The sequence below is a fragment of the Polypterus senegalus genome, chromosome 15, assembly GCF_016835505.1.
Source record: "Polypterus senegalus isolate Bchr_013 chromosome 15, ASM1683550v1, whole genome shotgun sequence".
In the NCBI taxonomy this organism is placed as follows: Eukaryota; Metazoa; Chordata; class Cladistia; order Polypteriformes; family Polypteridae; genus Polypterus; species Polypterus senegalus.
The window spans coordinates 115,115,150-115,127,294 of record NC_053168.1 but is presented as its reverse complement, the minus strand read 5'-3'; the positions used below and the strand labels follow the sequence as shown (position 1 = coordinate 115,127,294).

The 12,145-nt window shown below is 36.6% G+C and overlaps 1 protein-coding gene across 5 annotated transcripts in view; it reads left to right on the top strand.

Annotated features, from left to right (window-relative positions):
* The window catches only part of setd2 (SET domain containing 2, histone lysine methyltransferase), a 124,451-nt gene that overhangs the window by 43,211 nt on the left and 69,095 nt on the right, over positions 1-12,145 (top strand). For all 5 annotated transcript variants that reach the window (XM_039737113.1, XM_039737115.1, XM_039737114.1 and 2 more), the window contains exon 4: positions 6,103-11,225. In XM_039737113.1, the coding sequence (XP_039593047.1) occupies positions 6,103-11,225 (5,123 nt within the window). The remainder of the gene's footprint in view (positions 1-6,102; positions 11,226-12,145) is intronic.

Here is a 12,145-nt window from a genome sequence, read left to right as displayed (position 1 = left end):
GATGTAACTTTTGTTATATTTGTACTTATTTGTTTTCTCTGTTTAGACATTTCCCAATTTTTTTTAACAGGCTTACTTTTTAACTGGTGAAGATGGTACATTCTGTGCCTCTTGTTAAACCATATAGACCCACTGACAACCAAAATACCTTGGGATTCACCATAGAGAAAAGTGTTGTATAATCCTAGGCAAAGTCTTCTGCAGGTTAAGGTGTTTTTTGATGTAGTGGGAGAACATTTCACATCTAGAAAGAAAACTGGGATGCTCTGGGCATTACAGGAATCACACAATCTGCATAATCTGGTTTTATCACTTTTTTAACTTTTCAAATGTGAGATTGAATAGTCTGCTCTCAAACATTTTTACAGAGGAAGAAATGTCTTCAATGAAGAACATTCAACAGACAAAAATTGTATTGGGTTATTAAAAAAAACAAAATCTCTTCTCAATATATTGGTTACTACAGTCTGTTCAGTTTTGTGCTTATAAAGCATGCTTGCATTTACAAGCCTAATGCTCTATACAATTATTACAAACGCATTATTCTTAAAGTGTAGCACAACATGACATGCAACCGAACCGCAAAATATTATTTGAAAGACCAGCAAGGGATACAAAACTTGTGTATACATACATATTTAATAATAATAATAATAATAATAATAAAGCTTAATGAGTGTCAATAGTATTTTTATTTATTTTTTGTTTTTACCTACCTTCTGTCTTTATTGCCCTTAACTGTACTGTATATTATATAGTGCTGACAAATATGACACAGCTCCTTTGAAGGTAAAAAAAAAAAGAAAACGGGCCTATCATTGAGGTGGGGTTTAAAATCTACGTGTTAGGATTACAATATTTTTGTGGCAATATATATTTGATACACTGAGGACAACTATCTTTTTTGCATTTTTCCACTGCCTTTGGAAATGTAGAAACAGTGCATTTTATTGATACTTGCTCAGCAAACTACATTGCTCCTGTGTACTAATTTGTGGTACAATGCTGCAGTTGAATTTCAGTGTTTAAGTTAAGCAGGTTAATTTTGATTTTAGCATTGTTACAGTTAAGAAAGAGACTTAAAAAAAGCACAAGTGTTATCATGTGATAGATAGTGGCTCTTTTACACTAAAAAATAATGGCTGTCTCTCCCCATCATCTCACATTATTTGTTGCACACACTATTACTAGAATTTTAAGTGGAGAAGGACAAACTAACTGTAATTGCCTTTACTTCATTATTTGCACGTAGACTTCTTTTGCTCAACTGGAAGAATTCTAGCCCACCTCTTTTAAGTCAGTGGGTAACTGATTTTATATACTATTTGAAATTGGGGAAAAAAACAAAAACAAATTCTCACATAGACGATCTGTTCAAAACTTTTTTAAAACCTGGCAGGATCTAATCAATAACATTTTAGAATAAGCATTTATATTAGGAAGTAGAACTTTTTTCCCTCTTTACTACTCTCAAAGAGTTTTACTTCGGCTGTTGGCCTTCCTCTCTTTCTCATTGATGGGGGTTGAATTGGATTTAGTTTTGTTAAGTTTGATTTGATTGTATGGAACATTACATGCTTTAAATAAATTCAATAAACAATAAACAAAAATTACTAGAATTTTGTTGAGAAGCAGAACAAAAAGATCCTAAATTGTTCCTCATATTCAGTTATAGTGTTCACATGAATCAGACCGAAATGTTTTTTGTGATGTGTAAATTTGGCCTTAGCTTCAATATGGAAAAAAAAAAAGAGTTAATGTGCATAATGTTTTTGGAGGGGGAGGGGGGGGAGGTGTTTAGTTAACTAAGAAACTTCATGAGTATGAATACTTTTCAGTATGTTTTTCTTCTTTATTAAAGTTTAATAATGTGTTGTATAAACATCGTGTGACTACAGCATAATACATATTAAACCGTGTTCAATTAAACATACATTTGTTCGCCAACCCCCGGGCAGGCACTATGTGCTAGCCTCTTCACGGATCTGCTGCTCGCATATAGGGAAGTGGATGTACAATTTAAACAGATTGTTATTGTTATTTTCATGGGAATTGTTACATATGCATAATAGAACTAACTATTTTACATTACAGCGAGTAATTTACTATAGTAAAAAATAGTAAACCATAATAAATTGAAAGAAAATTATGTTTTTATGTTGCGTAAAAGGTATTCGTTGCGTTATACGTTTGAGGTACATGGCTGGTGAGACACTGACTCCTTCAGAGTCAGAGTTACAAATATATGAACCCAAAAGAGTAGCTTATTCACTATTTAGTTAGCAGCATGCACATTGACTACTGGTGATGTTTCATATTTCATCAGAATTCTTTACACACACATAGGTAAGGCGCATATATGGATAAAAAAGAACGTTACATTTATAGCAGCGAGAGAGACGAGCGCATTTGCTCCTCACCCTCCATGTGTTCTAAATTTGCTGTTGCAATTTCACAATTCATACTTATTCAATACAAATGAAAGTATAGAGTGGTGTACAAAAAAAAACGGATTTCAATTTTGATCTTAATTGAAATGTTTATTTGTTTTTAAAAGCTTTTAATTCTGATGCTTTAATCAATTTTAGAATTGCCAGAATTGCTGGATTTCCACTAAGTACTAATCCAGCTGGTCCTGTACTGAAACTCCGAGACTCTTTTCTTCTTCTCACATGCTACATTTGCTTTTATTATCATCTGCGCTGTAATTAAAGTATTTCCACATGTTACTTTCTCGCTTTCTACCTGCAAGCATCTGCAAAATTTGCCATCATCAACCACAAGAGCTTACTGCAACAAACAAACAACAGTCCTTTACGGAAGTTGCGCCACATGACTATAGTACGCCCAAGTTACAAGATCACCGCATAGTGAACAGCGCAACATAACTGAAGGCTGAGGGGGACATACAAACACACAAATTGAATGAAAATGCTATTGTTGTTTTTTTGATTTTTACTCAATTTTCGTTCTCTTTTTAGTTTGTTCAAATATCACTAATTTTTATTTTTATTTAGTTTTAGTTTCTGTGTTTGCTTTAATTTCAGTACTTGTTCTTGTAAAACAGAAAACAATATTTTTAGTTCTAGTTCTCATTATGAAAATATCACTGGTATACAGCGCTTAATTTATCAACATTGTACAAGGCTAAGGTACGATTGAAAATTATAACACAACAAACTGAATTTATTTACATAAAGAGCAACACCAGAACAAGTATGTTGCTTACCTCAAAGTGGAAGGGAGAAAATCTGGCACTGTCTGAATCACAGCCTGGTACTACTTCTTCATTTTACATGATGTTTGAATTAAGACATTCAAGCAAGAAATGTTGAAAGAAAAAAGTACTCCTCTGAAATTAATGACAAAAGTCACCATGTTCCTATTTAAAACTACCAAGAAATAAACAATGTTACTGTCCATGCTGTTTTGATTTCCTCCTGAATTTAACACAGGTCAAAATATTTAAGGAAAAAAAGAAAAAGATTTACATAGAAAACTTGGTTGCAATAGTCATATAAAAAAAAACACATTGGTATAGGCAGATATGGCACAGAAAAAATAGATTATCAGTAGCAATCCCAAATCTACATATCATTGTATCCCTAGGTACACTGTGGGCATATTTAATATAAGTCCAAATACTGACTTGATGTATTATGGCAGGACATGTAAGACATAGTGTCACTGTAATTCTAAACATAAAAGACTTTTACTGCTGTTTACAGAAACAAGAAAAAGACCGGTACCAGTTGGAATACTTATTATGCTGTACATTTGATCTTTGCTTCAGCCCAAGATATCAACAAAGGAAAGTTGACTTGCATGTAAAGATGTTTTATCCAGCTTTTATGATCAATGCACCATGCTTCCCAGTCTGCAAACCAACTTTTAAGCTGATGGGCTCAGAAGACATGAAAAATCAATAAAAGCAACTAATAAAATGTGAATTTAGACAATGTAAGAAGAGAACATGACCATACCACATTTACATTAAAAAAAACAAAATGAAAGGAACATTCTCATTTAGGGCTGGGTATCAGCCCTGATGTCCCGATTTGATTAGATTCTGATTCACAGTGCCCCAATTCAGTACCGATTTTATCTTGACTGAGTTAGCGTGCACAGATGTATTTGAAGTGGTGACAATTTTTAGAAATAACTTAACCATGCATAGAGAACATTAATATATTGTGACAAATTTCACTAACACTATTTGCAGGGTGTCTACGTAGTGACTTTGTAACACATGCATAACCATGGAATTGCATTTAACAAGAAATACTTGATTAGTAATGAGCAGTTAACATCAGTGTTTAGGAGATGTGGAACAGAATATCAATGCTCTTTATTTAAAAAAAACAAACTTTTTCACAGCACTGCACTCATTCAAATTTCACCATAATTTAACAGGTGAACTCCTTGTTTTAATACAATGCAATGGCATCTACTTTAGTAGTAATATTATTAAATAATCAGATATTGATTATCTTATATACTGTATAAATGTCTACACACGGAAGTGTGTGTGTCTGTCCGGCCTGGAAGTGCAAGGCTACAGCATGAATGTCAAAAAAAGCGACTCTGTTGCCAAAGTGAAAGTGCCAAGAAATGAGAAACTTGCTTAGTCTCTTAATACATGTGTGAGGTGAGCACATCAGCAAAATGAAACTGCTGAGGAAAGAGAACTTTGCTTAGCCGCTAATGCACAACCGATGCGACTAATTGATTGAAGTACCAGCATCCATGGTTTCTAGGAGCACGGGGCAAGTGGAACTGTGTGTGTCTGTCTGGCCTGGAAGTAAGAGGTGGAGTCGGGCTAAGGGCTCCACCTCCGAGGATCCGCAAGCGAGGCCAGCATGTCAGCAAAACGAAACATCCGAAGAGAGAGTCACTCGCTTATCCACTACTATAGAAGTGTGGTGAATGCATCGGCAGAACGGTATCCTTTTTACTTTTCTTCCTGCTGCCAGTACACAAGTGAGACGAGCACATCGGCAAAAACGAAACCTCTGAAGAAAGACAGTTGCTTAGTCTTTAATGCACAAACGATGCGAGCACATAAGCAAAGCGAAACCTCCTAGAAGAGAGATGCCCAGAGTAATTCCTTTCAATTATCTGTCATCTCTACATTTCAAATTTTTTTTCTGACGATTTCAATATTTTCTAGGACCCCATGATTTTTACAGCACAGGCTTACACGGCTATTAAATAATGTTATTCAAAAACCCATTACTCTGTTATAAATCTCCATGTAGACACACTTCAACTAAACTGTTAGCTAAATGTATTCCCTTATTGGACATTTAAAGTAATCTTGAATTAGTCAAAATTAATGATACAACTAGAAAACTTGTGTCTTTCTATAATTCTACAAGTTACACATATCTTCAGTTGCTCACTTGTACCAGTCACATTAATCAGTTTTGAAAATGTGTCCTCAGTCTTTAGACAAAAAGGAAGCATTTCAAAATGAGGATCTAGAGCTGATGCTTGCTGACAGCGGTGTTGAATGAATGGAATGTAAAAGAAAAAGAACCGGCCATCGTGACTGATAACACTGCTAATATGGAGCTACTTCCAAGTTGGCTGCTTTGTGCACATGCTCACTGTTGTATCACAAGCTGTTCTGAAAATTCCAAAAATTGCCTGCTTGCTTTGCCAGATGAGGTGTTTTGCAAACTTTTTCAACTGTAGCAGTACAGTTAGCCACATAACAGATGATGTGTTTTTTGCAGTAGCTAAATTTTACATTAATTAAAGCTGTTAACCACAAATGTATGATCAAGGACACACACTCATTCCTATCAGGCAGCTGAACTTTACACCTTCTTTGTAAAATAATTTCAGTGGTATCTTCAAACAGTTTCCAATGTCTAGTTCTTTGAATTTTTAAAAATCAGTTTCCATAATGTTTATTCATGTAACTGTTATTAATCGACATCTGCACAGATTTTGTTTCATTTTTATTTAACTTTACGTTTAATATTTGTCATTGCAATCTTATTTTTTCATTTACTTGAATGTTTGTTTTTATTAAATAAAAATTAAGTTTATTGATGTGTTTACCAAGTAATTTTTCTTTACTTTTTAAACACACAGGCCAAAGGAGAAAAGCTTTCTAAACCACTACTGCTTAAAACCGTGGTACCTAAAGGGATGTCGTCTAGTCGGTTTCTGCCCAAGGGAACAAAGACTAAAGTAAATCTGGAGGATCAAGGCAGGCAGAAGGTCTCATTCAGCTTCAGTGTAGTCAAGAAACCTCTTCAGAACCGGTTCTTGAGGTCCATGAGTCCGGATAAGCAACCGCCTGAGCCCCTAACTCCTACCTTGACTGCAATAACTTCTTTTCCAGAAAAAGCTGGGCAAGATCTGGCAGAACGATTTACAATTGACCAACATGCACACTCTCAACAGAAACCTAAGATGGACATGGGAAAAATGCACTTCAAAAAACAGCTCCAGAATGTTAAGACAAAAACTGAGCTATCACTAGAATTAGACTCTGCTCCTATTTTTACAAACTCTGTATTAGAACAAGAGGCATCATGTGAGCCTGAGTTCAAGTTAGACACTGAAATTCGGGACACTGTGCTAAATAATTTTCCTAAGGAGTGTTTGCCAGAAGATGCCACTGAGTGTACAACCCCCTCCCAGGAGGCCTTTTCAGATACTTCCCATATTGGGAAATGTGAAGAAAATATGAGCAGCAAAAAAAATCAACCTTTAGAACCTTCTGAAAATGTAGAGTTAAAGAAAAATTCTGGTACTTCTGAATGTCATCTTGTTAGCTCAGAATCAGATGGTGATTCAGTAAAAACTACTTCTAGTCAAAAGTCAGTAGAACCCAAAATTCAAGTACCAACAGAAAAGTGTAAAGAAATAAAAAAAACTTCTAAACAAGATGATACTGGGAGGACGTCGTCTTCCACCTCCAGAGGCAGGTCTGAGAAGGACGACAGACATTCTGTCTATTCAAAGTCGGATCGTGACTCTCGTTATATGGTTACACGTTCTTCAAGATCTGATAGAGACAGACGAAGAAGCAGATCCCGATCTCGTTCCCGGTCTCGAGGTTCTAGAACAGTATCGTCCTATTCTAGATCTGATAGGTCTTCAAGGTCTGAAAGGTCATCAAGGAGTGAAAGAGTTCACTATCATGATTCTGACAGAAGATATCATAGGAGCTCACCCTATAGGGAAAGGACTAGGTCTTCCCGTTCTCAGGTAGACAGAAGGTCAAAAGACAGTTCAGACTCAGAAGATGATTACAGAAAGACTCATTCTAGAGTAAGTGATTCAAGGAGGTCATCAACCCATTCTTCTTCATACAGAGATTCAAAAACAACTTCCTCCTACTCAAAATCTGAAAAAGACTCTAAAGCAGAAATCTCACGTTCTTTATTGTCAGAAAAAAGAACAAGGTCACATACAAAATCTGAGCGTGAATCTCGAAAGACATCTGATACAGAAGTAATCAAAAGAAATTCTCCTGATTTAGAACTTGACCGCCGGAAGTCAAAAGCTGACAACAGTTCAAATTCAGTTAGTTCCAAAACAAGATTATCGTCTCAGAACTTGGACAAAAATTGTAAAAAGACATCATCTAGTTCTGACTCAGAAGAGGAGGTAAAGGAAATACTGAAGTCCTCGTCGGTGCCTAAGTATGAGTTAAGGGCAGCTGCACCCAAACCGACAGATGAAAATCAAAAACATTCACTTCCAAAGTCCAAGGAGGTTAAATCCTCCCAAAAATTAGACCATTCATTTGAATGTATATCTGAGGAAACTGAAAGACAATCAATCATGCCAAGCTCTACATGTTCTGAAAATGTTTCATCAAAAATAGACACATTTGATCCTGTATCAGATAATTTATCAGATAGTTTATGTGCAGGGAGACGAGCAATTTGTCTTGTTAATAGACTTTTAGTTCCTACTACAAGTGAATTTCTGGAAATCGGAAAAAAACTGCACAGTCAAGACTCTGTTAAAAATAATGACACACAAACCCATTCTCTATCACAATCAGAGAATTCTTTGGAAGAATATCATGATGTAAAGATGTCTATGCAGAGTAAATTAAATGTTCCTGTAAAGGTCTCGACTTACAGACTTCGTTCTTCATCAAAGTTACAAGATCCTGGTTCAATAACAGAATCATCTTGTAGTCAGCTTCCGTCTTTGACAATTTCTGTAACAAAGAACCAGCCCAGAGTAGTGGCAGCACAAATCAAAGCACTTTCAGCATATTGTGATTCTGATATGGATATTGATGAAGCAGATGAAGATGAATCAACAGAGATCTTATTAGCTGGGCAACAGGAGCAAAGCTGCAGCATGTATCCCATTCCTGGTCATCCTGAAACTGAAAAGGAAGAAAAAAGCCACTTAGTCAGTATATACACCAGTTCAGGTCAGCCAAAAGAAGTGGACAGTCTTAGGCCTTTCAAAACAAGTTCAGCATCTGAAGTGCATTTTAAGGTACATGTTACATCCACAGATACTCCTATGGAGTGTGAAAAAAATGATTTTGAAGCGAAAGAACCAGAGCTTACAATGAGTGGTTCAGATCCTGAACCTAAATTACCTTTCAGAAATGAGTCTGATACTTCAAAGTATGATATGTTCCCCGATTCTTGCTCAGGTGTATCGGAACAGAAGGAGCATGGAGATTGTGAGGCCAGATTCTTTAGTATGACAAAGCAGTCAGTTCAAGAAACTCATGGAGAGATCCCTTTATTCAGAAATGAACATCTTGCTTCATCAGATGTGGGTGTCATTGAAAGCGACTATCATTCCCTTAAATTCCCAGAACAGTCTGAAAACAAAAATGCAAATGTGCAATCCGATCATTTTCAGATCTTTTCTGAAGCAGAAAATACATCCAGCACTTTGGAAGATGCAATGAAAGTGGAGGTTTTTGCTGAAGAACCAAGTACTCTAGTTTTAAGAAAAAATACTCAGTTAAGTCCACTTGTTGATTCCGTAGAAGTGAAAGAAGAAGAAAAAAAAGAAGCTCCTTCAGGTAATGTGGAAAATGAATCATTTAACATTGGTTTTCAAGAAGTACAGCCTGTTGGTGCCATCCTCTCCTTGAAACAAGTACCAAATGCAGAAAGGTTTTTGCAGCAAACTAAAATAAGCATTAAGCTTTCTTCAAGTAACATACATTTAGAGAATGACACAGAACCACTATTTCTAAAACAGGATGTTAAGGTAGAATCTTCATTATATAAAGAAAATAATTATAGTGCCAACAACAAAGGTACAGTAGAAGAACATGAGGAGGACAACACTTTCCTTTCTAGAAAACAGACTTTCACAGCTGAGGACCCTATGTCACCATCTTCAAATGAGCCAGTATTTAACTTGGCTGAAGAAAAGCTTGAACCTGAAGAATTCTTTGATGCTAATCATATACCTGTGTTGGATATCAAACAGCAAGAAGAACAAGAAGCTCACCAAATGGAGTTCTGTTCAGAGGAAGAATCGACTTACAATGAAAATGTGTCATTGCAACGTAACTCTTTAGAAACTACTGATACTATAAAGCATAGCACAGACTATGAGGACGAAGAAAATGTGGATTCCAGTTCAGTAACAAATCCTAACTATACTTTCAGTGATTGTAGGGATATCAATACAAGTGAAAGCAAGCCGGACAGTAGTAGTGTTTCCTTTGAAAAAACTGTGATTGACAAGCATGCTACTGCATTGGAAAAAGGTGAAGAAGAAAACAGTGAAGAAAGTGAAACAGATGAATCTGGATCAGATACTGATGACAGTACTGTTCCCAGGAACAGGCTACATTCTGTAGTTGTTATTCCAGAAAATTCCAGCTTCACCCAGGAAAAAAGAATTATGCTAACTCCTTCCACGAGTTGCAGCAACAGCCCTATAAGACAGTCTGTGGATTTAGTCGAGTCTCATCCAGAAGGAGAAAGCAGTCATTCCTGTGATGAAGGAAACACACTAAATGAAAATCTTAATGCAGCTCACGTGAGCCCAGAGAATGTACCGGTGTCTAGCCATGAGCCAGCCGAAACTGTTCAGCAGATTTCTGTATATTCTTCAGAGAATATCCCTTCTCAGGAGCCAAAGGATATTCAGAATAGTGTTTACCAGTCCCAGAGTAACACTGTTGATAGCACCAGCCATACAGAAGAAAAGCTAGTTCAAGCTGCTAGTCCTAAGCCATGTATCAAATCCTTAGAGCCCAGACCAGTTGAGCAACCATTGCAAATCCCAACATTGCTTCATGGGCAACCTGAAACAAGTAACTTTTCAAACACTTCATGGGGAACTTTGAAGTATGAAGATGAAAACTACTACGAGAAGCCAGATAGCTGGCAGGGCAAAAGCTGGAACCAACAGCAGCAACTGCAAAATTACCATTGTGAGGAATTTACTCAAGCAGAGCAGTTTTCAAGAAATAATTTGGGCCACCTTAACCAAGATTTTATGCAGTCCGAGGTGCCTAGCACAACATACCAACAACCAGACAGCAGCTATGGGATGTACTCTGGGTACACGTACCAGCACCAGCAACCTCCAACTCCAGTACAGCAAAATCTGCATTATCAACAAGAAACAAATTATAAAGTGGGCCAACCTTGCTGGCAAGGCAGTAGCTACCCAGGCCCTAAAGTGGACGCAAAGACATTTGGGATGGGATACATAGGTGGCCCAGCACAATATTTGGATCCAGTGGGTCAGGTGCACCCTGACTCAATGACTGGGGATTATGAAGATGATACCAACTGGGGCACTAATTACAGCAGTCAGGAAGTAAGTGAAAGTAAAAGTGTAGAGCCTCTTCAACACCAGCAGGCACCCATCCCTTCGTCTTTTGTTCAGACCAACGAAATCACCAGTAATTCTAAAGGAACTATCAGTAGTACTCCAGAAATAGTTTTAGCCCCTGAATCACGAAAGGAACCAGGTTGCAAACCATCAAAAGGTAAAGGACCCCCTAAAAAAAGGCGTCCAGAAATTGATTCTGATTCAGAAAATGAAGCAGACTTGGGTTCAAGTAAGAAGGAGATTTTGGACCAGGCACAAGTACCTAAAGTTGCATCTCCACACTCTTCTGACACAGAGCAGCTTCCCCTTTTGAGCTTGCACCATTTCCAGGACCCACTAGCATGGAAGGAAAAGGCTAAACTTGGGAAGATGCCACCATACTTTGATTTAATTGAAGAGAATCTCTACCTGACTGAAAGGTAGGACTTAAACAATGTGCTAATGTGTGGAATAATACTTTAAGAAATTAAAAGTGAACATGTTTGTACATTTTAAATCAAATATATCTTGAATATGACGATGATCGGTGTAGTATCAGTGAAAATATTTAAGATTTAAATCACAAAAAAAAACGGTCTGTGATGACACACGCTTAGTCTTGCATTTAGTATTCAGACTAAAATGTATTTTAATCACATTTTAATTCTACAATCTACAGTAGAATAAGAAACGTTCCTCTAGCTGCTGTGTCCAGCGAGGTTGGCCTTAGTCCCGTGGACCTTAAACTTAATAATAATTTGCCATTGTTGTCACATGAACATCAAGCTGTTTGGAAATGATCTTATAGCCTTTTCCTTAAACATGCTTGTCTAGGTAGCATTACCTTTAAATCACTTCTTTAAAACAGTTGTAACAAATTAATTAAATAAAAAATAGCCTTCTTCATGCACTAATCTCAAAAAAGTTGCCTACTAAGTGAGAAATGGTTATGGATTTTCATCATTTATATTATTTTGTAGCAGCCACTTATAGAAAATCCTTGGAGCAGTGGCCTGATGCTAAATTTTCTATATGCAGGACACACTGGAAAGCCGGAGATGCAAATATAGAAATCACTGTGTTCCTCATTTCATGTACTGTAGATAAGTCTGAGACATTTCAACGGGGTGCAGAAAATTACATCCATGTCCATTTTTGCTCCAAAAAATCTCATGACTTCTCTATCTTGCCCATCACAGGTTAAGGTGAACTGCCTTTGTGATCTTTATCTGGTTTCAAGACGGACATTGTTAAACAATCTAGCTACATAGTACATTTTTGTTTTAGCAGTGGAAAAATATTATAATATATAATTTACTATATTAAACAAAGATTGCTTTGTAAGAGAAGTGGGTACAAA